Here is a 21,976-nt window from a genome sequence, read left to right as displayed (position 1 = left end):
TTGCCTGTCAGCTGGAATCCCCCTCCGTTTGAGTCCGGGCTTTTCTCTGTGGAGTTTGCATGTTCTCCCGCCGCATGCAGGGTTGCCCTGATGCTCTCACTGAGGTGTGCATTGTTTTCAATCTTGACCCCCCAGGGTGAACTGGTGACCTCTGCCGGCAGGAATTTTAATTTCATTCCGAAATTCTTATTGGGTCTTCTTCCTTCCTCACCGTTGAATGTGTTTGGAGATAACTTCCCCTTGCTGTTTCTTTATGCTCATCGTTGTTCGGTTCCAAACGAAGCTATGACTGTTATTCAAGCGTGTGGAGAAAGTTGTGCACTGTAATAAAAGTGGATAACAGTGTAATACTACATTACCCATGAAGCTCAATCGCATATGTTTGGGATTCTTTCCGGATGTAGCATCACATGAATTGACTGTCAACATGCAAGATGGCCACGCATCACAGGCAAAATGCAGCTGGGCGGAGGAAAGTACAGGTAAATCCGAGCAGTTGCAATGTGGCCAAGTGCTTAAAAACTAAAGGTTAAACTCTCCGGCTGAAAAAGTGCTTCACGAATTCGTGTCGGGGAGAAAAGGCGCGTTGAAAACTCAGCGCTGCTCCTCTGTGTGATGACTCAAGCCGGCTAACCGAGCTAGCTTAGCTTCCGTGAGCTCTCAGCGCTCTTCTGCTAACGATTCCCTCCCAATGACAGCTGGTACGCGCTTTTCAAAACGGATACCACACACGCGCACGAGAAATGGGTTTGGAGATCGCTGTACGTGTTGACAGCTCAAGCCAGAAGCCCGCTGTGCGGCCGTCGGTTTGACGGTGTCGCGGTGTTAACGGTAGCTTAGCTACACTGAGCCCGGTCTCCGTCTAATTCCTGGTGAATCGTACGTGCCTCACTGGTTGTGTCGTGCTGCCACATCAATGTTCGTTTCGAATACGACTCTGTCCTTTTGCAGAACTGCAATTTGTCACAAACGTGTTTATTACATTATACATGCATTTAGTTCCGCTTCGCGTTTTCATAGTTAACTGCACGAATCGCGGCGGTAGCGTGTTGTAGCTGCACGGCGTGACCATGGGGGTGTGTGTGTATGTGTGTGAGTGTGTGTGTGTGTGTGTGCGTGCAGTGGGTCAAAGCAGATGTAATGTCTGTAGAAACATCTGACATGCCCCCTCCTCTTTTTCAGGTTTCTTATGTTATTAGAGATGAGGTGGAGAAATACAATCGAAACGGGGTGAACGCGCTGCAGCTCGATCCCGCTCTGAACCGGCTCTTCACGGCCGGGAGGGATTCCATCATCCGGATATGGAGCGTCTACCAGCACAAAGTACTGCTTCCCTTTACTCTTACCTCATCTGTAGCCGTCACACATGGCATGGGTGTCATGTTTTAATTATAATACAGCTATTAACGTGACATACAGTGTGAGATGGAGTGGTCAGAGTGATAGCAATGGATTTGTGTGGTCCTCCTGCTTATTAATGTGTCATTCAGATGCAAGAGTCAATGTCCAGATGTTAAGTCACATTACAGCAGGGTGCATTGGGTTTAGTCTCAGCCATCCAATTAAAGAACTAGCCAATTCTATGGGGCAAATTTAAATTTTTACACTGTTGTCACTATCATTTTGATAAGCTTGTGTTTAGCGCTGTTTCCGTTCGGTCTTCTGCTGTTTGGTTCGACTGCTTCTTCCATGAGTGATGCTACTACAGCTGTATAAACGCGCCACACATGTTCGAGTTCAGGATTGTCTTGTCAGAGGCTGAGGTGTATTCAGATGATGGCTGGGGCCACAAACATATTCATGTTTGGCTATAAGATGAAGAATAAGAATGAATGCAGTTTGCTTTTGAATAGTAATAATTTAACGTAATATCTTACCTCTTTTCTCTTAAAGCTTCAATTTATGCTGAGAATCACCTTTGCACATTTGGCTTTTGTACAAATATTTGGTAGCATATCATTTTCAACAATACAAGGTATGGCTTTACTTAGTGTCAGATCAGAAAGGAGATAAATGATTTGGCTCATTAGAAAGACTGTGGCTCTGCTGTTTTTAAACACTTTATCATGTGGAATATTAAACAGGTGTATCTGATTTTATTGCTGCGTGATTGGTGGATAATGGGTTTAAATGATCAGATAATGCCTGACCAATAAAATGAAGCTTTCATGCTTGAAGTTGAATGTGGAGCCTGAGAAAAGTTAGTTGTCAGCATCTGCCATAAACCTCTCCACGGCTGCCTATTCTTGCTTTTTTTCTGTAACGCTGCCATGGGATGGATATGCTACTATTTGCGCAGTCTAAATCAAACTGAATTGGGCTGAAACATGGAAATAGGATAGTCCTCGTTTGAGTGTCTCTGCGACTTAGTGGTGTAGCAAATCTGTGCCTACTGCTGCATATCAATAAATATGATAGTCATGTTAGAATCACTGTATTTTCTACTGTATTATTAACTAATGTAAAGCAGTGTGGACTCGCTTGAATAAAGACCTTCAGTTTGGACAAAGACAACCACTGATGCTGGATTAAGTTGAGTCAGATAACCATTGCTCACTCATCTGAAGATGCAATTTACACAGTGCTCCGCACAGCCCTGACACACCAAGAGACTGGACAGTTACCACCATCGTCCCTTATGAACTGGTGGATAAACTGGACGTTCTGGGCCTGGACTTTGTTCCTAGATCCTGGACTTTCTCATAGACAGACCACATCATGTGAGAACGCAACACCACGTCTCCCCCATCCTGACTCTGAACAGAGGAACCTCACAGGGCTGTGTGTCGAGCCCCTTTCTCTTCACACCCCCATCCACACATCCAGCTTCTTTTTTAAATTTGCCGACAACAGTACAGTTGTGGGACTCATCTCAAACAGAGCGATGAGACGGCGTACAGGCACAGGGTGGCACATCGGTCCGAATGGTGCGAGGGCAGCAAACTGGTCCTCAACATCTCCAAGACAAAGGAGGTAACCAGTTGACTTCAGGAGGTCAAAGAAAAGGCCTCGCCCTCTCATTCACAGAAGCTGTGGAATGCGAGGAGTGTGAAGTTCTGGTGTCACCCCACTTTGACAAATCCCAGTTGAACAGCTGTGGAATTTTCCCAGATAGATGCCTCCCAGATTTATGACTCCATTGCTAAAACATGCATTTCAGGACAAATTCTGGTCAAGTTATTGTTGTGTAACGTTTTTATTACACAGGAGTGCCGGGTCTTTAGCCTCTTTACCATGGAAGCCCTAAAAGGACATGACTAAATATTTTTTTTCAGACGTACTTAAGCCTACCAGAAGGAAACAAACCATGTTGCCGGCACTTTTTCTCACTTTCTTTCTCGATTAACTTTGATGCTATCACTTAAAAAATATTCTGTATTTTTGTGCGTACATCCATCCGCTCTTTCCATTATATCCATTTCTACAAGACTTCTGTTAAATAAATCGTGTCTGGATGAGGTTTGCATGTCGAATTTACATATAATTCCACCTTAGAATGACAATAAACTGGCCCCTTTCTTCTGAATTCAGTTTAATTCGGAGTACAGATTTCTTTCGGAGTGAAGTTTTTACATGGTCATTTTAAAGCAGAATTAACTTTTATCCGAAATTAAAAGACTTGTGTAAACGCACTGGTTGAAGTGGTCTGAAGAACAGCTTCTACCCCGGAGCTGTGGCCTCCGTCACACCTGGCCCTCCCGCTCAGGAACACAACACACACACACAGGATGCACACGACTGTGTGTGGAAGCATACACACTAAAGGAATGACCTTCACACTGCATTCATTTACCTCACCTGCAACTGTGCTACTTGTTTACTTATACTTTTTATACTTCTTACTTTTTTTGATTACTGTACTTGTTTTTCTGTTTATCCTGTACATGTTTTCTGTTTATTATTGTCTATAAAGTGGAGAAGTCATGGGGATTTTTTAATATATTGTATAGTGATGTTAAAACTTTTCTTCATCTGAATGAAGTATCTTGACCACAGAGGGGGGGAGGGTCTAGGAGTTCTGCCTGAGCAGAATTACAAACCGTGTTAGTAATTTTACATTTTTTTTTTTTTTTTTTTTTTTTTTTTTTTACATATTTGTTAAATGTTTCCTTTCACTAAGATGGCGATGTAGGACGTACACATGCCCGTTTGCAGTATTTAAAAATGTGACTTTTCTGTCATTGCAGCAGGACCCGTACATTGCATCCATGGAGCATCACACAGACTGGGTTAATGACATAGTGCTCTGCTGCAACGGCAAAACATGTGAGTTTCTACTGCTGCCAGTTTTTCTCCGTGCGTTTGAATCCATCCATCGTTTTTTTTTGCTGCCTGTTCTGCTCCTCTGACCGACGCGCTTCTGTTTCCAGTGATATCTGCCTCATCAGATACAACGGTTAAAGTATGGAACGCGCATAAAGGGTTTTGTATGTCCACGTTACGAACACACAAAGACTATGTGAAAGCTCTGGCCTACGCCAAGGACAAGGAGCTAGTAGCATCAGCGGGCCTGGATCGACAGATCTTCCTTTGGGATGTGAACACACTAACAGCACTCACTGCTTCCAACAACACTGTCACCAGTAAGTGGACATTTTCACTTTTTTTACCACGACTGATATGTTTCTCTGCATGTTATTATCACCATTTTATCTCTGACAGCCTCGTCACTCAGCGGGAACAAGGACTCGATCTATAGTCTGGCTATGAATCAGATGGGCACAGTCATTGTATCGGGATCCACAGAAAAGGTTTGGGTTTTCATCAGTACGCAAAAATCTAACATCCATCGTGTTGAGACGGGGTTTTTAGATAATATTGTGGATGGTCGTGATTCATGGATGATGAAAGATCGTCTTCGGCGAGATGTTATCACACTTATTTATGCTCAGGGAAAGGAAACCCACGGCCCCCTGGACCATGCTGCTGCTGCGCCTCACCTCACACTTTGAAAACCTTAAAATCATGAATAAGTTGTTAAAATGAAAACATCGTTTTTGGGCTGTTGTTAATCAGCTTGTTCCTGACTGACTTTGTTGGTTTACCTTTTCCCCTCCCAGGTTCTCAGAGTGTGGGATCCTCGAACATGTGCAAAGCTGATGAAGCTCAAAGGCCACACAGACAATGTCAAGTCACTGCTGCTAAATCGAGACGGCACTCAGGTGAGCGCGAGCTCCTTCAACATGAAAACTGTCCAGGATAAGGGCTTTTCGAAGTCTGAACCTGCCGCTCCTCGGTCTCAGTGTCTATCAGGCAGCTCGGACGGGACCATCCGCCTGTGGTCGCTCGGACAGCAGAGGTGTATCGCCACCTACCGGGTGCACGACGAGGGGGTGTGGGCCCTGCAGGTCAACGAGGCCTTCACACACGTCTATTCTGGCGGCAGAGACAAAAAGATCTACTGCACCGACCTGCGTAACCCCGACATCCGCGTGCTCATCTGTGAGGAGAAGGCCCCGGTGCTCAAAGTAAGAGCCAGAATCCTTCCGACTGAATAATCTAAATGTTCTCTATAACCTGTTGGTAAACAAACTATCCCAGAGTGAGATGGGGCCGTTTTTTCGTGAATTCATTTCAAATCGGTCTGATTGAGCACTGTTTCCTTCACTCCCTGTTAAGAGTCAATCCACCCTTCTGCCATCTTTCTCTGTTGCGCAGATGGAACTGGACAGATCTGCTGACCCACCTCCAGCAATCTGGGTCTCCACCACCAAGTCATCCGTTAATAAATGGGTAAGCATGCGTGACACCTCTGAGATCACTGGTCGACCGTCGGCGTGGTGAAGTGTGGATAAAGGTTTGTTCGTGTAGCCATGCCTAATGCCATTCAGCCGTAATCCCGCTGCTGTCCGCATCGAATATTAAGCCAGCTTTGTAATTGTGTTGGTGATACACAAACGATAATTGCATTACATTAATCAGAGCTGCATCCGCTGGGTGGAGGAAGGAAGAGATTAACAAGATTGAAGGTGGTCAATGATGACGATCTGTGTGTGTGTGTGTGTCTGTGTGCAGTCTCTAAAGGGAATGCACAACTTCAGATCATCGGGGGAGTATGACAACGACTGCAGCACCCCTCTGACACCGCTCTGCACACAGCCAGAGCAAGTTATCAAGGGTAAAGTCTTGCTTCTTTTTCCAAAGTCAAACACTTTTCAAGTTGCGTTCTCTAATATCTTGTCATGTAAAAATCTTTATTTTCTTCACAGGAGGTGCCAGTATTATACAGTGCCACATTCTTAATGACAAGAGACACATACTCACCAAAGATACCAACAACAACGTGGCTTTTTGGGACGTCCTGAAGGTAAAACACACGCTGGAGTTTCGAGACATGTTCGACTGCTTCACAGAGATTGTTTCACCGGCTTGATTTGTGCCGTTTGTTCTGGAGGCTCGAGACCCTAAACGTGGTGGTGAAGTCCAGCAGAGATATCTTAAACCTTTGCTGCTGCTGTCAGAGTTCTGTGAGGTTTTGATGGTTTGATTCCCATCCGTTTGTCCCGAAACGCTCCCGGCGGCTGCAGCTGTGTGTCTTATGACTGTTGAATGAGTTACTTTGATTGAAGCACTTAAGGCGGCTCCCGTAAAAACATTTACAGTATGAGACGTCAGCAGAATGCTTTTGCTGGTTCTTTTTCCTTATACCTCGTCCAGATGGAAGCACAGACAAACATACTGTTAGATTGTATTTAAGTTGTACACACATGTTTAGATTTCAGTTGAAGCAGACTTGAGTCTTGTATGAACACATTTTCATTGAAGAAACCTTTTGTGTTTTCTTTCTTCCCTTCAGGCTTGCAAAGGTGAGGATTTGGGTAAAGTGGAGTTTGATGAAGAGATTAAAAAGCGATTCAAGATGGTCTATGTGCCAAATTGGTTCTCTGTAGATCTGAAAACTGGGGTAAGTGTCAAACCGATTAATATTGATTGTTTTTTTTGTTGGGAGTTGTAACTTTCTCTTATTTAAAAATTCTTCCGTGGGCTTTGTTTCTTGCCTCTGATGCTCCTGTTTTTGTTTCGTTTCTGTTTTTTTCCCCCACCAGATGCTCACCATTACTTTAGATGAGAGCGACTGCTTCGCCGCCTGGGTGTCTGCAAAGGACGCTGGGTTCTCCAGTTCCGACGGATCCGACCCAAAGCGTAAGACGTCACGTTCTGTTTGCAAGCGAAGATGAAGGAAGTCCGTCTCATCCCGACCGTCCTCCTCTTTTCCAGTGAACCTGGGCGGATTGTTGCTGCAGGCTCTGCTGGAGTTCTGGCCCAGAACCCGCATCAACCCCATGGATGAGGAGGAGAACGAGGTGAACCACGGTGAGGACGCGCTCCACTTCTTTTTTTTTTTTTTTTTTTTTAACCACTCCTTGTCTTCTTATCGTCTTTAGAGTCTGGAGTTGATCGCCTGCCTGCTGTGAGTGATGTCCAGAATATCCAGGCTGCCAGTCAATTTGTCTTCTGTGCTTCCACAGTAAACGGGGAGCAGGAGAACAGGGTCCAGAAAGGAAACGGATATTTCCAGGTGCCCCCACACACGCCGGTCATCTTTGGAGAAGCAGGAGGAAGAACTCTATTTAGGTTGCTATGTAGAGATTCGGGAGGCGAGACTGAATCCATGCTGCTGAACGAGACAGTCCCACAGTGGGTCATCGATATAACTGTAGATGTGAGTATTGCCACTGTTGGCGTGTTCACCCTGAAATTTAGTCTGCATCGTTGGCATGAGGTTGTTTTCCTCATGTGCGATGTTAATGTGTGGATGCAATGAAAAGCTACACCCAGACAGTTTTTGGACACCAGCTCTCGGGTAGAAATCAGGTTGTTTTTGCCGTAATTTACTGTGATTGTTGCTCATCTGTTTCAGAAAAACATGCCCAAGTTCAACAAAATCCCATTCTACCTCCAGCCCCATTCTTCCTCTGGTGCAAAAACTCTAAAAAAGTAAGTTTTCTTTTGTTTCACTGAGCAGATTGTATCAACTCAGAGGGGTACAGTTAGGATTTTATTCATACTACCATTAATATCTCTGCTTCGTTATACTTTTTTTAATAAATAATTTTGAAGCATGAATTGATGTTATGATAATGGGATATTGCAGGATTAACCCGATACGCAGGGTGTCAGTGCCCCGCTGACTTAACCACAGATCTTCAGTCACAAGCAGGAGGCTTTTGTTTTGATTGGTTTGGGGCGGTTTCCTGTCACCTGACGTCACTTGCTGGCTGTCGGCGAGGCTTCACCGGGCGGATTAAAATATAATTTTCTAATGTTTATGCTTGTCGGACAGATGCATTAATGAGGTTACAGGCTTTGTAACCACTTAGGTTTATTACATATCCTGACAGTAACTAATCAGTATTATCTTCACTCCTTATGGCTCCCTTTTCGTTTTTGCCACCAAACATCTGTGCCTGAATAGATTTTACTCCAAAACTTAAAAAAAAAAATAAATAACTGTGCCGTGCAGGGACCGTCTCTCAGCCAGCGACATGCTCCAGGTGAGGAAGGTGATGGAGCACGTGTACGAGAAGATCATCAACCTGGACAACGAGTCGCAGACCACCAGCTCCTCGGCCAACGACAAGCCCGGCGAGCAGGAGAAGGAGGAGGACATGGCCATGCTAGCAGAAGAGAAGATCGAGCTCATGTGTCAAGACCAGGTGGGGGCGCTAAAGCTCCAAACATGGGGATCACCAGTGGTTTCAAATGTTCACCGCCGATGTCTAAACTGCTCCCGTCTTCTCCTCCCTTCCAGGTTCTAGATCCCAACATGGACCTGCGAACAGTTAAACATTTTATCTGGAAGAGCGGCGGGGACTTGACGCTTCACTATAGGCAGAAGTCCACGTGAAAGTCAGGGTTTTTAAAAAGCGGAACTTTTTTTGTCATTTGCCAATCACCAACCACCTGACATGTTAGTCCCCCAAACCGAACCCCCCCCCCCCCCCATCATGTGGTCGAGAGTCGCAGTTTCAATGAGAATCCAATGAAGTGTGTGAGGAGGTGGCTCACGGTGTATCATAGGGAGCTGACCAGAACAGGCCGCTGCAGCCAACAGACCCGCGGGAGATCAGTGGTCCATCCTGCTTCTCATTCAGTTTTTTTTTTAAACAGTAAAAAAAAAAAAAAAAAAAGACTTAAATGAATTTTTTTTTTCTTTTTAGATCTTTTAATGTTTTTTTTTTTCCCCCCTGATTGGCACATACTACTTACTTAGTACATACTTGTGTGTGTGCGTGCGTGCGTGCGTGTGTGTTCACATGGATGTAGTAGTCTGTTCTAGTACATTCCAGAAACTGTCCTCGTGCTGCAAACACTGGCACCCGTCTCCGCAGTACCACCGGTTTAGGAGTACACTCGCTCACAAATCTTCTCCATGTCTTCTGTTTCCTCCACCTTAACTTGAATTAACCTTGGCTTAGACATCTAATTACTGCAGAGCTTGAACCTCATTGCCACAAGCACCTGTATTTGTCTCTTTTCTTTTTTCTTCTTTTTTTTTTTTTTTAGCTGTGCTGATATCAATGGAATGAATGTTCTTTTTTTTGTAAATATATGTACAACATTTTTGATTTAAATTACTTTTATTTTGTTTTGCAGCAGTTTTATTCTGTTCTTGTACAGTTTACTTAAAAAAAAAAACAACAACAACAACAAAAATGAACTACAACCTCCAAGTTATTATTATTATTTTTTTTTTCCAAATCCCTGGACCTCACTCATGATCGTGACGGTAACGTGACTTGGATGGTTTAAAAACCGCATCTCTTGTATTCACTGCGAGCCAGAAATTGCAGTTGACTTATAAAAATGTCAGTAGTCGTCCAAGTCATTTTAGCGAATTGGGAAACTATGTATAAGACTTATATCTTTAACAGTAACTCATGCTTACATGCTCTGTGTTTGGCTCATGAGCAGTGACTTTGATGACGGTGAGGGCTGTTCCTAATGTATATTTCGTTTAGATTTAATAGTTCGACGGAACATAAATATAACTTGAAGGGGAATCTCGCGCCAGAGAACATATGAATTCAACCACTGTGGGAAATTCACCAAAGTGAAATAAACGCTTCTGATACCCGTTTTTCTCCTGGTGAGTCACCAGGCTGAACGACGGGATCCTTTCCTTGTAAATTTTCTGGAGTTACTTTTGCCACGATGAGTGTGTGTAACGCCATGGCGGGGTCGGGGGTGGGGGGGGGGGGGGGGGGGGGGGGCGTCTGGAGAGAGCTCTATTTGGCCAAACGCAGGACGGGTACCATAATTAGGCCATAACACTGCAATATCCCTTGTAATAATTTGTGAAATATGTATATTTTAGGCATTCGAAGAAATAAATTGGAATGGTTTAACAATGACAGATTTATGGGGATTATAAATGGTTGTCTGGAGTTGAAATCTTTTCAGAGTGTGAAATCAGAAAAGACAAAGGACACTTCTTTTCACTTCAGTGACGTTGTTTAACCGCCAATCACTCATTTCACTTCCATCAAACCACTCTGCACTCATTCCTAATAAAACACACAATTCATTGATAAAATATCAGCAAAAGTACTTCTCCTTGTTTGACATACTAGCACCTAGTTTTGACAATGAAAAAGATTGAAAATTCCCCTTTAAAAAAAAGAGGCAGTGCATTATGAACACGCTGCACCTGTCTAGTGTTGCATAGATCTCAGAATTTACACAGTTAACGCTGAATGAGCACGAGGGCGTCGAACTACAGACGGCCGTGAACACATTATACAAACTGAACACAAGCTACAGGACTGATAACAATTTAAAACACAAAATCACAAAAAAAAAAAAAAACAGGACAGAACAGAAGCTAAAACTGCTCTTTGTTTTACATTAAAACACTCGATGTGTGCAACTAGAAAGACGGCGACAATGTGCAAGTCTGGCAGCTTTGAAAACACTGCTGATTAATTCGGAGATGAATGACAGTAAATAAAAACCAACGTTTAAAACAAATGTTAAAAAAAAAAAAAAGTTCAACGTGGAAAAGGTAGACTTGCAACTTGTAAATTCCCTGCATCCCCTGATGCCTTATTCTTTTATTAATTTACTGGCATGATTTATTGCTTTTACTCAAAGTTAATGCATTATCTCTGTAAGAAAAGTATATCCTTTTTAATTTTTCCAAATTACAGTCCATATATTTTAAAAACCATATAGTTTTAATATTTATATTATTCTTTTATAACACCAGCCAAGGGTTTCGATAGTTTGTATCAAGTTTAAAAAAGAAAAGGTCTTGAACCTTCTTTAGCCCTTTCTTCAGGTATTTTCACTAATGTTACCCAGAAGTGAAGCTTTAAATGAACCAGATCTATAAATTCTGACAGTAAAATGGGAGGGTTACTCTGTTATCCGTATTGCTTTCTTTTGAAGTAACATTTCCCCCCGAACGTCCACACAGTACGACAAACACAATGAAACAGGTAAAGAACAGAGAATGTCAAAGTGGCACTGTGCGTAAATATGCGGTTCTTTGGAAAGTATTCAAGTATTGATTGTTTTGGGGAACCAGAAATGAACCCGTCTCATCTACTTTTGCGCCTCTGAGGGATGACGCCGCTCACGTTTCTACCGTTTTGGTTACAGAGACAAAGAAGTGTTGGACATGTCGATGGAGGACATGGACAGATCCAGGCCGTCGACCAAATCTTCGAGGTCGTCGTTTATCACCGCTTCGTCAGAATCAGGAAAACCTGGGAGAATTTAAAAAAAAAAAAAAAAAAGTCAACACTGAGGAGGTTTTCCCTGCATGCTGTGAGAGGTGCTCAGTATGCGGACTGACCGGGGTCCATGACTCTCTGGATGGGTGGAGGTAGAGGAGCTTCCTGAGGCCCGATCGGATCAGAGTCCAGATCTTCATCCTGGACTGGAGGAGCTGCCAAAGCAGCCTGCAAACAATCAGGTCACATGACGCCGTTTGACGACATTAGTGCTGAACTGTCAGTGAAAGAAAGATTATTAGTAATAAACAGCTTTGGTTGGAACAATACTGAGAATATCTACCTCTGTGTAGCCCTGTGGAGAAAGCTCTGGAGAGGACTCCTCTTCGGGGGGCGAGAGGGCCGGGGGGTCCAGCAGGGCCGGGGGATCTGAGACAGCTGACAGGGCTGGAGGGTCCAGCAGGGTTGGGAGATCCGAGGCAGCCAACAAGGCTGGGGAGTCTGACGAAACCAATGGGGCAGGAGGGTCTGACGGGGCCGGGAGGTCCAACAGGGCTGGGGGGTCCGAGGCAGCTAACAGGGCTGGGGAGTCCGAGGTATCTAACAGGGCTGGGGAGTCCGAGGTAGCTAACAGGACCGGGGAGTCTGAGGTAGCTAACAGGACCGGGGAGTCCGAGGGGTCCGATGGGGCTGGGGGGTCCAATGGGGCTGGGGGGTCCGGCTCCTCTTGTGGTACATCGGGGGTTGCAGGGATTCGGTGCAGGTAGCCGTACCCGATGCCGCAACCCAAACTAAGAACCAACATTAAAGGTTCGCAAATTGAATTTCTTAATTATTCATAACAACAGACCACCGGAGTCAAACTGTGTTGCAGCTCACAGGCCACAAAGGGCAAATCTATCCTCAGATGAGCCACGGCAGTGAAATTACTGCATAAGAGGTACAAGTACATTAAAAAAAAGATGTCAAAGTACGTCCCTGCAGGCTAATTATGGCTCAAGAACCATTTCTAATTGTCTCACAGCAGTTATCATGTTTGACTCACTACTGAAAGCTTAAAGCAGCTTTTTACTACTGCATTTAATGTGAGGATGGCTGAATCATCCTGCTGGCTTTGATGGACTGACTGTAGTGTGGCGAGTCGCCTGGCGCTTTGGAAAATAATGGCTACTTCAAAACAGACAGAAGGAAACATAAATATGCTGAAGTAGTATCAAGAAATCAACACTACTTCTTTTGTTGTGTCCCATACCTGCCCTCTCCTCCCCATGAGGCATTGGGTGTGACCACCACCTCCCTGCAGACATCGGTCCGTGTGCTGTACACCAGCAGCTTCAGCGGCTTCCCTTCACGGGCCTCGATCAGCGAGAAGAACTCCTCTGACTGCAGAGCATCAACTCTGAATCAATGTCCGTTTGTCACTCAGAGGTTTCAGATTTCATTTTGTTTCATCTTACGTCCTGCAACAGTTGATCTGCTCCAACGATGTAGTCAGTATGTGGCTGAAGTCCTGCGAGTGCTGCTGGTGAATTGGCCTCCACGTCCTACAGGTAAACAGATGGGACTCATTATTATTGTAGGGTTTGGGATTCAAACAGAAGTACATATAGAGCAAAATAAATAAATTCACAAACAGTGGAGGTGGGAGGACTCCACACTGGACACCATTTGAGAACTTTCAGTTACAGAGGATTTTCATATTTTCCGCTCACCAGGACATGCATGATGTTTTCATTGGCTCCTTGGTAGCTGCAGAAGCGAACGCTGGCGCCGAGCAGACCCTGCCCTCCCCACATGTCACTGGGCACCACCTCCAGCTCCCGGACGCTCGTGGTTTTAATGCTGTACACCTCCATCTTCACTGATTTCTCCACGTTGACTTTCAGGAGCTCTTTTAACATGTGATTCTCCTCATTCTGGTGGATACAAGGGAAAGTTTTTTTAAAAAAAAAAGGTAAAAGTTTGCAGCAGTTACAACCATTAGTTTGACCTTTTTCTGTTTTATTATGCTGCTGGAAACTACTCATTGGGTATCTTATTCTTCTATGACTGTCTATGAACTTACGAGTCTTTTGGAGTCCAGAGACAGAATGAAGTCAAAGAAAGGCTGGAGTCCGGCCTTTTCCGCAGGTGAATTCGGCTGCACCTGCCAAAATCAACACGAAAAGCTGAACATGGTTTGTTCAATTTTACCATTTCATAAAAATATGTTTTTTAGAACATTAGTGACTGAGAAAAAAAACATGCAATGTTTCTATATTTCCTAAGCGAGAGGTTTGCAAAGTCTGATACTGAGAATTGTTTTTGTTGAGGCTGGAAGAAGCTTCCTAATTCACAACTTGCTTGCTGAATTCCTGGATACCAGTAGGAAGATGATTATGTTATAAAATCTCCATGATGCCTGAGAAATGAGGAAAGATAAGCATAATAATAATAAACTTTATTTATATAGCACCTTTCTAGATCATTATGTCACAAGGTGCTTTACAAAAGCACAAACAACAAGAGCAGAAAGATAACAGTGTTTGCTATTTAAATAATTTGTAATGTTGTAAAACAGACACGTTACATTTCCAGTCGTTAACTTTCATTAAAAAACCCTTAAAGTTTCCCAAACGTTTTTCAATACACTCCTCAGTTATTCTCAATTATCTTATTCATTTAACTGGAAAAAAAAAACCTGTTTACATCCATCCTCTGTATTTACTACCAGGGTGTCATCATAAAGGAATATTTTACATCGTTTCAGCTTCTAGCTTTCTGATTTATCCAACAAGCAGTACAAAACGAGGAATAAATTCAAACAGATGCATTTGAAGAGACTATTTAACCACTTTAATGCATCATTTATATGTAATATATTATGTCTATTTCTGAGGTGGTAAGGTTGATGTGCAACCCTGAAACCATTTATTTTCATGAACATGTTTTAAATAATATGTTAAAACTTGGCGGATCCACAATGTTTTTAACCTGTTGGATTGGATATTTGTTGAAATGTCTTAAAGGGAGCTCGGCTGTGCCACCTCACCAGTATGCTGTTTATCTGTTAGCATCAGTTAGCATCAAGTTAGCACTAAACTACTCAACGGCCGCTTCGTATCAGAGGTCTTACGACGTGAACGTGGTATCCGTACGTCCCTCCTTCGGACACCTCTGAGCTCTGAGATAAACCCATGTTTGTTCACGCCTCCGTCATAAAATGGTAATAAAAGTAAAAAAAAAAAAATAAAGACTAGAACAGGCCGTCAGTCTGCAGCCCAGAACCATCGAGTGCCGATATAGTCGAGCAGTGAGCACGCACAGCTCTAATGCGCATGCGCATGAGAGGTAAAGTAAGGAAGCTGTGAGCACTGTGTTATACTAAATAAATCTTTCACATTGTTACATTCAAAGACAAAATGTTAATGAATAGAATCAGGACCTTATAAAACTAGGTGAATTAAAGTTTTGTGGTGGAATCAAATACTCACCACAGTTTTAGGAATGATCTGATCTATTCCATAAGCCAAGAGTCAACTGCACCTCTGTTGAGAAAGTTTATGCCTGTACCAGTTCCAACAAGCATATTTATGCATAAAATAATTAATGATTAACGAGATCCTCCAAATGCATTTCACAGTTTTTCCCTCTTATCATCATGCATCCACTGCTACCCAATGTTAGTTTTGGTAAACTATTTTAAAACTTCTCACTTGATTGAGTTACAATACATAATTCATAATTTCCCCTTTTTGTTCCTTCACAAACAATAAGTGATGTAACAAAAGTTCATTCACAGATGTAATAAATACAAAAACTTCACTTTATTTCTCTGGTACAGAAATATTTCAAACAAACTGTTAAACACATGGTGGATGATCCATGGTGAGCCTGGCAGTGATTAAAACTCCTTCACAACCTGGAGAATCAGATCATGCAGATCGTGTGGAAAATGGATAATTTTTTTTACATTAATCATCTTCCTGCAGAATACAGCTGTTTTTAGTGATACCTTGGGACAATGCGCAATGTTGAATTGGCTTCATTGCACCTCCTTTTCATGAATGAATTACATAATTTCCATGTTTCTGAAATAAATAAGGTGAACATGGATAAATGAAATTAAATAGAACATCAGTGATCATTTTAAAAGTTTATAAAAATACCCAGAACATATATTAATTCGTCAAGTGTGATTTCATTGAAACAAAGGCAAATCATTTCTTAGGCAATAGAAAAAGTGTTCTGCTTGGTGAAAATATGCTATCAATCATTCTTTGTACATTAACATAACTTTACACAAACACGTGAAACCAGTGCTGTTTACATCTCATTCTCTCACAGAGCCTCGCGTTGCGTCACAGAGACGGTGGAAATGTGCTACAAAAGCTGTGTGCCGGCGACTGAGTAAATCTGCTCTGTGCTCGGTTCGGTCAGGCCGATGAGAGACTCCAGGAGTTGTGTGCTCGACTCGTATGACGGCCGGCTGAAAGCGCTGAACAGCTGGAGGTGCTGAAAACTGTCCGTGTGTCTGTGTCCCTTGAAAGAGCTGTGCATTGGTCCAGAGGGGTAGTCGCTGTCGAAGAACTCCAGGTCAGAGCCGGACGACAGACTCAGGTCCATGTATGCGCCTAAGGAATAGTCCAGACTGGGAGAGGGAGTCCTGGGGAAGTCCTGCAGGGAGTCGTCTTCAAAGATGTCTCGGGCCTGATTCGCGTTCTCCTCGAGGTAACCAGTCACCGAGGTCCAGCCGGTGCCGTCAGTGAACAAGTCGTCTTTCCGTGGTCCCACTGTGTCTGCAGAGCTGCTACTGTCACCTGTGTGTCTCCGGTGGCTGCACGAAGAGTACTTATTGTTTTTACAGTCACAGAGAGAATGCGCACGTGTCGGTCCTCCATCGACCTCCAGAAGCGTCTCGCTGATGTATCGTCCCGTGTCGGAGTCAGAGGAGGAGGAGAACTCGGTCATGTCGCTGCCGCAGCTGCTCTCCTCCTCCACCAGACACTCTGGGATGAAATGGAAGGAAGGCGTAGGAGGCATGGTGAGAGGCAGGCCGTCTTCCTCCAGCGCAAACCCAAATGGACAGCAGCTGTCTGGGGCGTCCTGCTCGGAGGGATCCTCGTACTCCTGGAGCTCCTCTGGAGGTTCCGACTGGCTCTCTGGGGTCCGGGTCTCGTCGTGCAGCGTGGTCTGCAGCTCAAGCCTCATGAGGGTGTGAATGTAGTGAGTCTGCACACGCCTGGAGTCGAACTCGATGCGTCCCTGAGTGTTTCCACAGCTGTCCTTAGAGCATCCACATGGGAAGCTGGAGCGGTCGACCTGTGTGGATACAAATGACAGTGATTTTTTTTTTCAATCATTGTTTTTAATCTTTGTTGTAATGAGTGTGTGGGTGAAACGCTGGTTTGTACCTGACACTTGATGCCTGCCAGACTGCAGGCGCAGGTCTCCGGTTCGCAGAAGCCCTGGCAGTCACACCCACAGGCCTCTCTGGAGAGTCGCAGGGCGTGAAGCTGCCTCTTCTCCTCCCGGTCGATGTGCTTCACCCCGGCGGCCTGCAGCAGGGCCTGTCGCTGTTTGGAGGAGAACGGCTGGAGGAATCCCCGATTGTCCGCCTCGGCGTCGCTCACATGCACGCCGGCGTCTTCGTCCGGGACCTGGTCCACGGTGAGCATGTCCGCCTCTCGCTGGTCGACGGCCCCACTGGTGACCAGCTGGAATGAACACGGCAGATAAAGTCGGGGATCGCCGCGCAGACGGGCCGTGCAAAGCGGCGGATTCCGGCACACTCACTTTCTTTTTGAACGCCTCCAGCCTCTCCTCTCTCGCCCTCTCCCTCAGCCGCTCTCTCCGCCTGTGCTGCTGTTCCAGCGCGTGATCTGCCACGGTGTACCACTGGAGGGCGCTGTGCTTTCGCGCCATGCCCAGGGTGGCGCCGCCACGGCCGGGCACGCTGGTGAAGCCCTGGCAGCGTGGGAAACTGAACACCGTCACCTGGTGGAAGCGCACGCTGCAGCGGGTGCCCGTGCGCTCGTGCCTCTTCAGGATGGACCGACCTGAAACAGAAGCACATTAACAGAGGAGCCCTTAAGTAAACGTTTACAGAGTATCTGATCATGACAACGCACTGTGGATGTGTGAGAATCCAACAAAGCCTGTTCTGAACTCATGTCTGTTGCCTCGAGGCAAATAATCAGGCATTAAAAAAGGACAAGCAGCAAAAGCAGGTCACACTTATTTGAGGAGTTCAATCCTCCTTCATGATCCTTTCTAACTACAGATACCTTTACAACGTAGTCACATACACAGAGGACTTAATACCAAACCATTAGAGTACTATTTCTTTTTTTCCCTCTGTTCAGGACTTGGAAAAAGTCACTGTTTCATTTATTAACACTTTTCCAGACAAGCCCATATTTTCAAACTACTCTTATCCATATTTGTTATCATCTGCCACCTTTGTCTTGAACAGAACTTTGCTCAGAGTCGACTGTTTGTTATATAATTTAACAGGTTTGACTTGAAATTCACAAGACTACTTCCAGCTACAGAGTCAAGTACTGCAGGAGTGTTTTCAGCCCCAGCTCAGCTTTACGCGAGATTCTCAGAAATGCTTTGTAAACGCCAGCTCTGAAACACGAGCCAGGCTTTGTAGGTCTGTGGGTGGCCACTAGAGGACACACTGCAGGTTCCTCGCCACAGTAGTTTGTGTCAACAGCTGAGCACATGTGGAAAGGAAATACCAAGAAAGAGGCCTGCAGCGGCACAGGACAGACGAGAACAGGGAGGGACGAGCACGTACAACAGCAGCTCGCTGCTGTCATTTAGAGTCGACAGACTCTTTCTGGAGGTGCAGTCTGGGATTCAATGTAAAGGTTTTGGCCTCAACAAAGTGTCTGACCTTCACACCCAGCTGAAGCTGAGCTCTGGCTGTGAAAGCCAGCAAACAACCGACAGCAGCTGACGGAGCTCGGTTCAGCTGCTGTGTGTCCGACAGGCGAGATCGCTCCGAACTTTAAGGAAATCCTGAGTCCAGTCTCTGGTGGTGTCCTTGCTGAGTTAAAGAAAGTTGTGTTTTTATGTTAAATCGAATAACTGTTGCATGTTTTTCTGTGACCCCTCCCTTCACAGATCACTCGGCAGATCTTCTGTCACACCCACCTTCTCCAAGCCAATGAACTCCAAATTAACCCAATAGATGAAGGGGTTTTTTTTTTTCAGAAAATCTGCAATTACAAAGTGATCCTGAACACAACAGAGCCTGTTGTTACGGCCAATGACTGTGTGTGTGTGTGTGTGTGTGTGTGTGTATTAAGTGCATTTTCATCAGCTTTTTCTGGAAGCCTTTTTGCACATGCAGCTACACTTCAGGACTGCTCTGCATTTTTCATCACTTTGAGCGCCACAACTGATCTGAATCACACCATTTGACATGACTTGTTTAAACCCAACCTGCTATTCAAATGGTTTCCGAAGCTTCCTGTTGGCCAGGCAAATGACCAGCGACACGGCTGGGCGCGCTTTTCACAGGAGACTCGTCCTCTGTGTTTTATCTCTCAGGTTAGGTTTTCCTATCAGTCGGTCGTAACTGCTGCGGCAGGGCGATAAGAGACACTTCTATAAAACTCTGATGTGAAAGGAAAAGTGGGCAGATATGGGAGGTGTCTGCATTATTTGAAAGTTGGGGGAAACATGAAGGAGTGGTTGCAGGTTTTTTTTTTAAGACTTACTCGGCAGAGTGTTGGGTAAAGAAGGACTGTGAGGTCTGAAACCTCGGGTCTCAGATGAGATGTTCTCCCCGTCCGACTCCCACTCTGAGGAGGCCGGGGAGGAGAGCGATGATGGAGACGAGGAGGAGGAGGAGGAGGAGGAGGAGGAGGAGGAAGGGTAGCAGGGATACTCGTCGACCTCTGCAAACTTCCTCTTCATGGTGCCTCTCATCGTTTGGCTGTTGTGGTTAATATACATTCTGAAAAACACGACACAAGGGTCAAAACTAACGCGCCACAAGATTAATAACAGCCAGCATGAAAATTATCAATAAAAACTTCAATATCAAACATCTGTTGTTCTTAATTTGTCCACTGGGAGGAACATAACATAACACCACCCATGACTGAAAAACAGAAGCAGGTAATGCAGATATTACTGTGCTCCTTCTTTTTGCTGCTGCCCCATTAAGATCCTGGTTAAAAAAAAAAAAAAAAAAACCTGGCTGTAAATACTCATCAATAGTCCAACAGGAAAAAGTCGTGCATTGTTGCATAGTGAGCGTTGAGCCAAAGGTTCTGATTCTGATACTGTAAATCCAGACAGTAACAGTTCAGAAAGAAAGAAAGAGAATGGTGTGTTTTCATGTGTGTTTGAGGGAGGAACACAGCAGCTTTTGAGAGGACTCACAGATCTTTCATGCTAAAAGCTCACGAAGCGACTTGTCGAGCCGGTTTCTTTCCACAAGTTTGCTTAGGCTGATTACAATTTGATCCCGATTGTCCAACAAATTCATGTTTCATAAGTGTTCAAACATGCACCGAGGTCCGACTTTCATTTCCAACCAGCTGAACACTTGAGAGAGCTTTAAATATATATATATATGAAAAACTCCTCTTTTCCCCACAGAGTAATTAACATTCCTGTGATTCCTCGAGTTTTCGGAGAAGAATATGTGGAAACGACCGACCACAGCTTGAAGGCTGGGGCTCTGCAGTGGTTCAAGTGGCTGCTATTTTTAGACCTGAGCACGGAAAATAAATCCTAACATGAGTATTATTAGGGAATCGGTGACGCTTTGCAAAACTACTGAAAAAGAGTGTGGCGTGAGCAGAGAAACTGTTTGATCAGAGAACATGTAGTAGTTTAAATGATTATTCTTTAGCTTGGTAGATCAGGAGGTAACTTTTAAAGATGCATACTACATTTCCTGACAGAGTAAAATATTTAGTCTAATCCAATCACAGCCCTTTAACCAGAGCATGTTGTCAACATCATAATGTAACAGTAGCATGAAACCTGACCTGGATATTTAGACTGAACTTCCGCAGACACAGCGGCAGTAATCACATATCCCACATGAAACCTGTGAAAGTGAAACAATGAGAGGCTGGATTCTGACGGTGTCTTGCCCTGCTGCACAGTCAGTCAGGGTTCACTACAGGGGGGGGCTTCTGACTCTCTGCTGTAAGCAAATACCTGAAAGCAGTGAGGCGGTGCACACTTCCTGGAGCCATCAGCGAATATGAGTGACAGCTCTTGTGCCACTGGACTGTTTACACAGCGGAGGCATCTGCAACTGCGACTCTCTGCTCAAAAAACCTTTGCAGGGAGATTTATCAACTCCTAAAAATACATCAAGATGTGATGTCTAATGAATACGGCAGAGCTCTGTTATTCCAGACACTTTCTTGTCCCAGTTATATCACATTTACTACACTGACAATGTGACAGAGCAGAAAGCCTTAACTGTACGTCTAGGTATCCACTGAGAGCGCATCAATAATTTAAAGGTTCAAAGCAGCGGCAGCTCGTGGTGCACGTGCGCGTTCACGTGAAGCAGATGGGATGGGGTGTGTGTGTGTGTGTGTGTGTGTGTGTGTGTGTGGGGGGGGGGGCGGCACTGTACTAACACACTGACAACAGACACGTTACTGGGGGTGTTGGAGGAAAGTGACCAACATGAAGCACAGTAATCTGACTATTGTGTTCACAGTTTAGATCCCTGCAGGAATGTTACACGGATGTGACACAAAGGTGCTTTTTTTTTTTTGAGGGGGGGGTGGAAGAGTGCAGGAGTCGTTTCCTGTTTCTCCTAATAACAGTCATTAGACAGCTGACCTCTTCACCCCCAGACACACACGCTGCCCCTCACAATGACAACACTGTTCCCCCGCTGCAGAAAACACTCCACCGGTCCCATGTACAGCAAACTTCAGCTGCCACACACACACACACACACACACACACACACACACACACACACACACACACACACACACAGTTACAAACTTTCCTCCTCGAGTAAGATACAGAAAATCCCTTCACAAGTGCTTCAGAAACACAGTAACATTAGAAAAAAAAAACAATGACAGTTCAGTTCAAAGCAAAGCTTCACCAATGTAATAAACACACAAATACAACGTATTACTGGCCAAACTAAATATAAAATAAGTGACTTCGTTCGAGATTTACTCACCAAAAAGTAGAGGGCAGCATGACAGACGAGGAGCAGGACGCTGAGGGAAGTTCCAGCTCGCGTCCTCGGGGCTGCCAGCTGAGCATTGTGTGTCCTCCTGTGTTTATGTGAAGCTACACAGTACTAC

At 44.6% G+C, this 21,976-nt stretch overlaps 3 protein-coding genes across 4 annotated transcripts; 1 reads left to right on the top strand and 2 right to left on the bottom strand.

The window, feature by feature from the left end:
• Window positions 1-425: 425 nt before the first annotated feature.
• On the top strand, window positions 426-9,131 carry LOC115405568 (WD repeat-containing protein 48). 2 transcript variants are annotated; one of them, XM_030115181.1, is made up of 17 exons: window positions 426-482; window positions 1,183-1,323; window positions 4,191-4,266; window positions 4,371-4,583; window positions 4,663-4,751; window positions 5,061-5,162; window positions 5,244-5,468; window positions 5,659-5,733; window positions 6,016-6,118; window positions 6,210-6,307; window positions 6,797-6,904; window positions 7,047-7,143; window positions 7,219-7,314; window positions 7,470-7,663; window positions 7,862-7,938; window positions 8,465-8,657; window positions 8,753-9,131. In XM_030115181.1, the coding sequence occupies exons 1-17, from the start codon at window positions 435-437 to the stop codon at window positions 8,846-8,848; spliced, it is 2,031 nt and encodes a 676-aa protein (XP_029971041.1). In that variant the 5' UTR covers window positions 426-434; the 3' UTR covers window positions 8,849-9,131. The 2 variants fall into 2 exon arrangements, with proteins under 2 accessions (XP_029971041.1, XP_029971040.1); XM_030115180.1 differs by having other exon boundaries at window positions 4,188-4,266.
• A 520-nt stretch (window positions 9,132-9,651) lies between these two features.
• On the bottom strand, window positions 9,652-14,957 carry LOC115405569 (Golgi reassembly-stacking protein 1-like). The gene is made up of 8 exons (XM_030115182.1): window positions 14,794-14,957; window positions 13,744-13,824; window positions 13,391-13,594; window positions 13,136-13,222; window positions 12,931-13,061; window positions 12,022-12,469; window positions 11,801-11,906; window positions 9,652-11,711 (listed from the first exon to the last, which is right to left on the bottom strand). The coding sequence occupies exons 1-8, from the start codon at window positions 14,854-14,856 to the stop codon at window positions 11,599-11,601; spliced, it is 1,233 nt and encodes a 410-aa protein (XP_029971042.1). The 5' UTR covers window positions 14,857-14,957; the 3' UTR covers window positions 9,652-11,598.
• Window positions 14,958-15,465: 508 nt separating this feature from the next.
• On the bottom strand, window positions 15,466-21,976 carry LOC115406086 (cysteine/serine-rich nuclear protein 1-like). The gene is made up of 5 exons (XM_030115981.1): window positions 21,850-21,976; window positions 19,391-19,629; window positions 17,454-17,716; window positions 17,072-17,374; window positions 15,466-16,979 (listed from the first exon to the last, which is right to left on the bottom strand). The coding sequence occupies exons 2-5, from the start codon at window positions 19,626-19,628 to the stop codon at window positions 16,041-16,043; spliced, it is 1,743 nt and encodes a 580-aa protein (XP_029971841.1). The 5' UTR covers window position 19,629; window positions 21,850-21,976; the 3' UTR covers window positions 15,466-16,040.

Source organism: Salarias fasciatus, chromosome 18 (assembly GCF_902148845.1).
Source record: "Salarias fasciatus chromosome 18, fSalaFa1.1, whole genome shotgun sequence".
In the NCBI taxonomy this organism is placed as follows: domain Eukaryota; kingdom Metazoa; phylum Chordata; class Actinopteri; order Blenniiformes; family Blenniidae; genus Salarias; species Salarias fasciatus.
The sequence above is the reverse complement of the archived record's forward strand: the minus strand, read 5'-3'. Positions and strand labels throughout refer to the sequence as shown.

Bases quoted from the DNA above. Each gene is read 5' to 3' on its own strand.
- LOC115405568 (XM_030115180.1), top strand. From the start codon at position 435: ATGGCCACGCATCACAGGCAAAATGCAGCTGGGCGGAGGAAAGTACAG. The intron at 1,324-4,187 runs GTACTGCTTCCC...CTGTCATTGCAG, and splicing joins GGAGCGTCTACCAGCACAAA to CAGGACCCGTACATTGCATC. The intron at 5,469-5,658 runs GTAAGAGCCAGA...TCTGTTGCGCAG, and splicing joins AGAAGGCCCCGGTGCTCAAA to ATGGAACTGGACAGATCTGC.
- LOC115405569 (XM_030115182.1), bottom strand. From the start codon at position 14,856: ATGGGTTTATCTCAGAGCTCAGAGGTGTCCGAAGGAGGGACGTACGGA. The intron at 13,825-14,793 runs GTAAGACCTCTG...TGATTTTGGCAG, and splicing joins ACGGATACCACGTTCACGTC to GTGCAGCCGAATTCACCTGC. The intron at 13,223-13,390 runs GTGAGCGGAAAA...GTTTACCTGTAG, and splicing joins AAAACATCATGCATGTCCTG to GACGTGGAGGCCAATTCACC.
- LOC115406086 (XM_030115981.1), bottom strand. From the start codon at position 19,628: ATGTATATTAACCACAACAGCCAAACGATGAGAGGCACCATGAAGAGG. The intron at 17,375-17,453 runs GTGAGTGTGCCG...TGTTCATTCCAG, and splicing joins TGGAGGCGTTCAAAAAGAAA to CTGGTCACCAGTGGGGCCGT. The intron at 16,980-17,071 runs GTACAAACCAGC...GTATCCACACAG, and splicing joins TGGCAGGCATCAAGTGTCAG to GTCGACCGCTCCAGCTTCCC.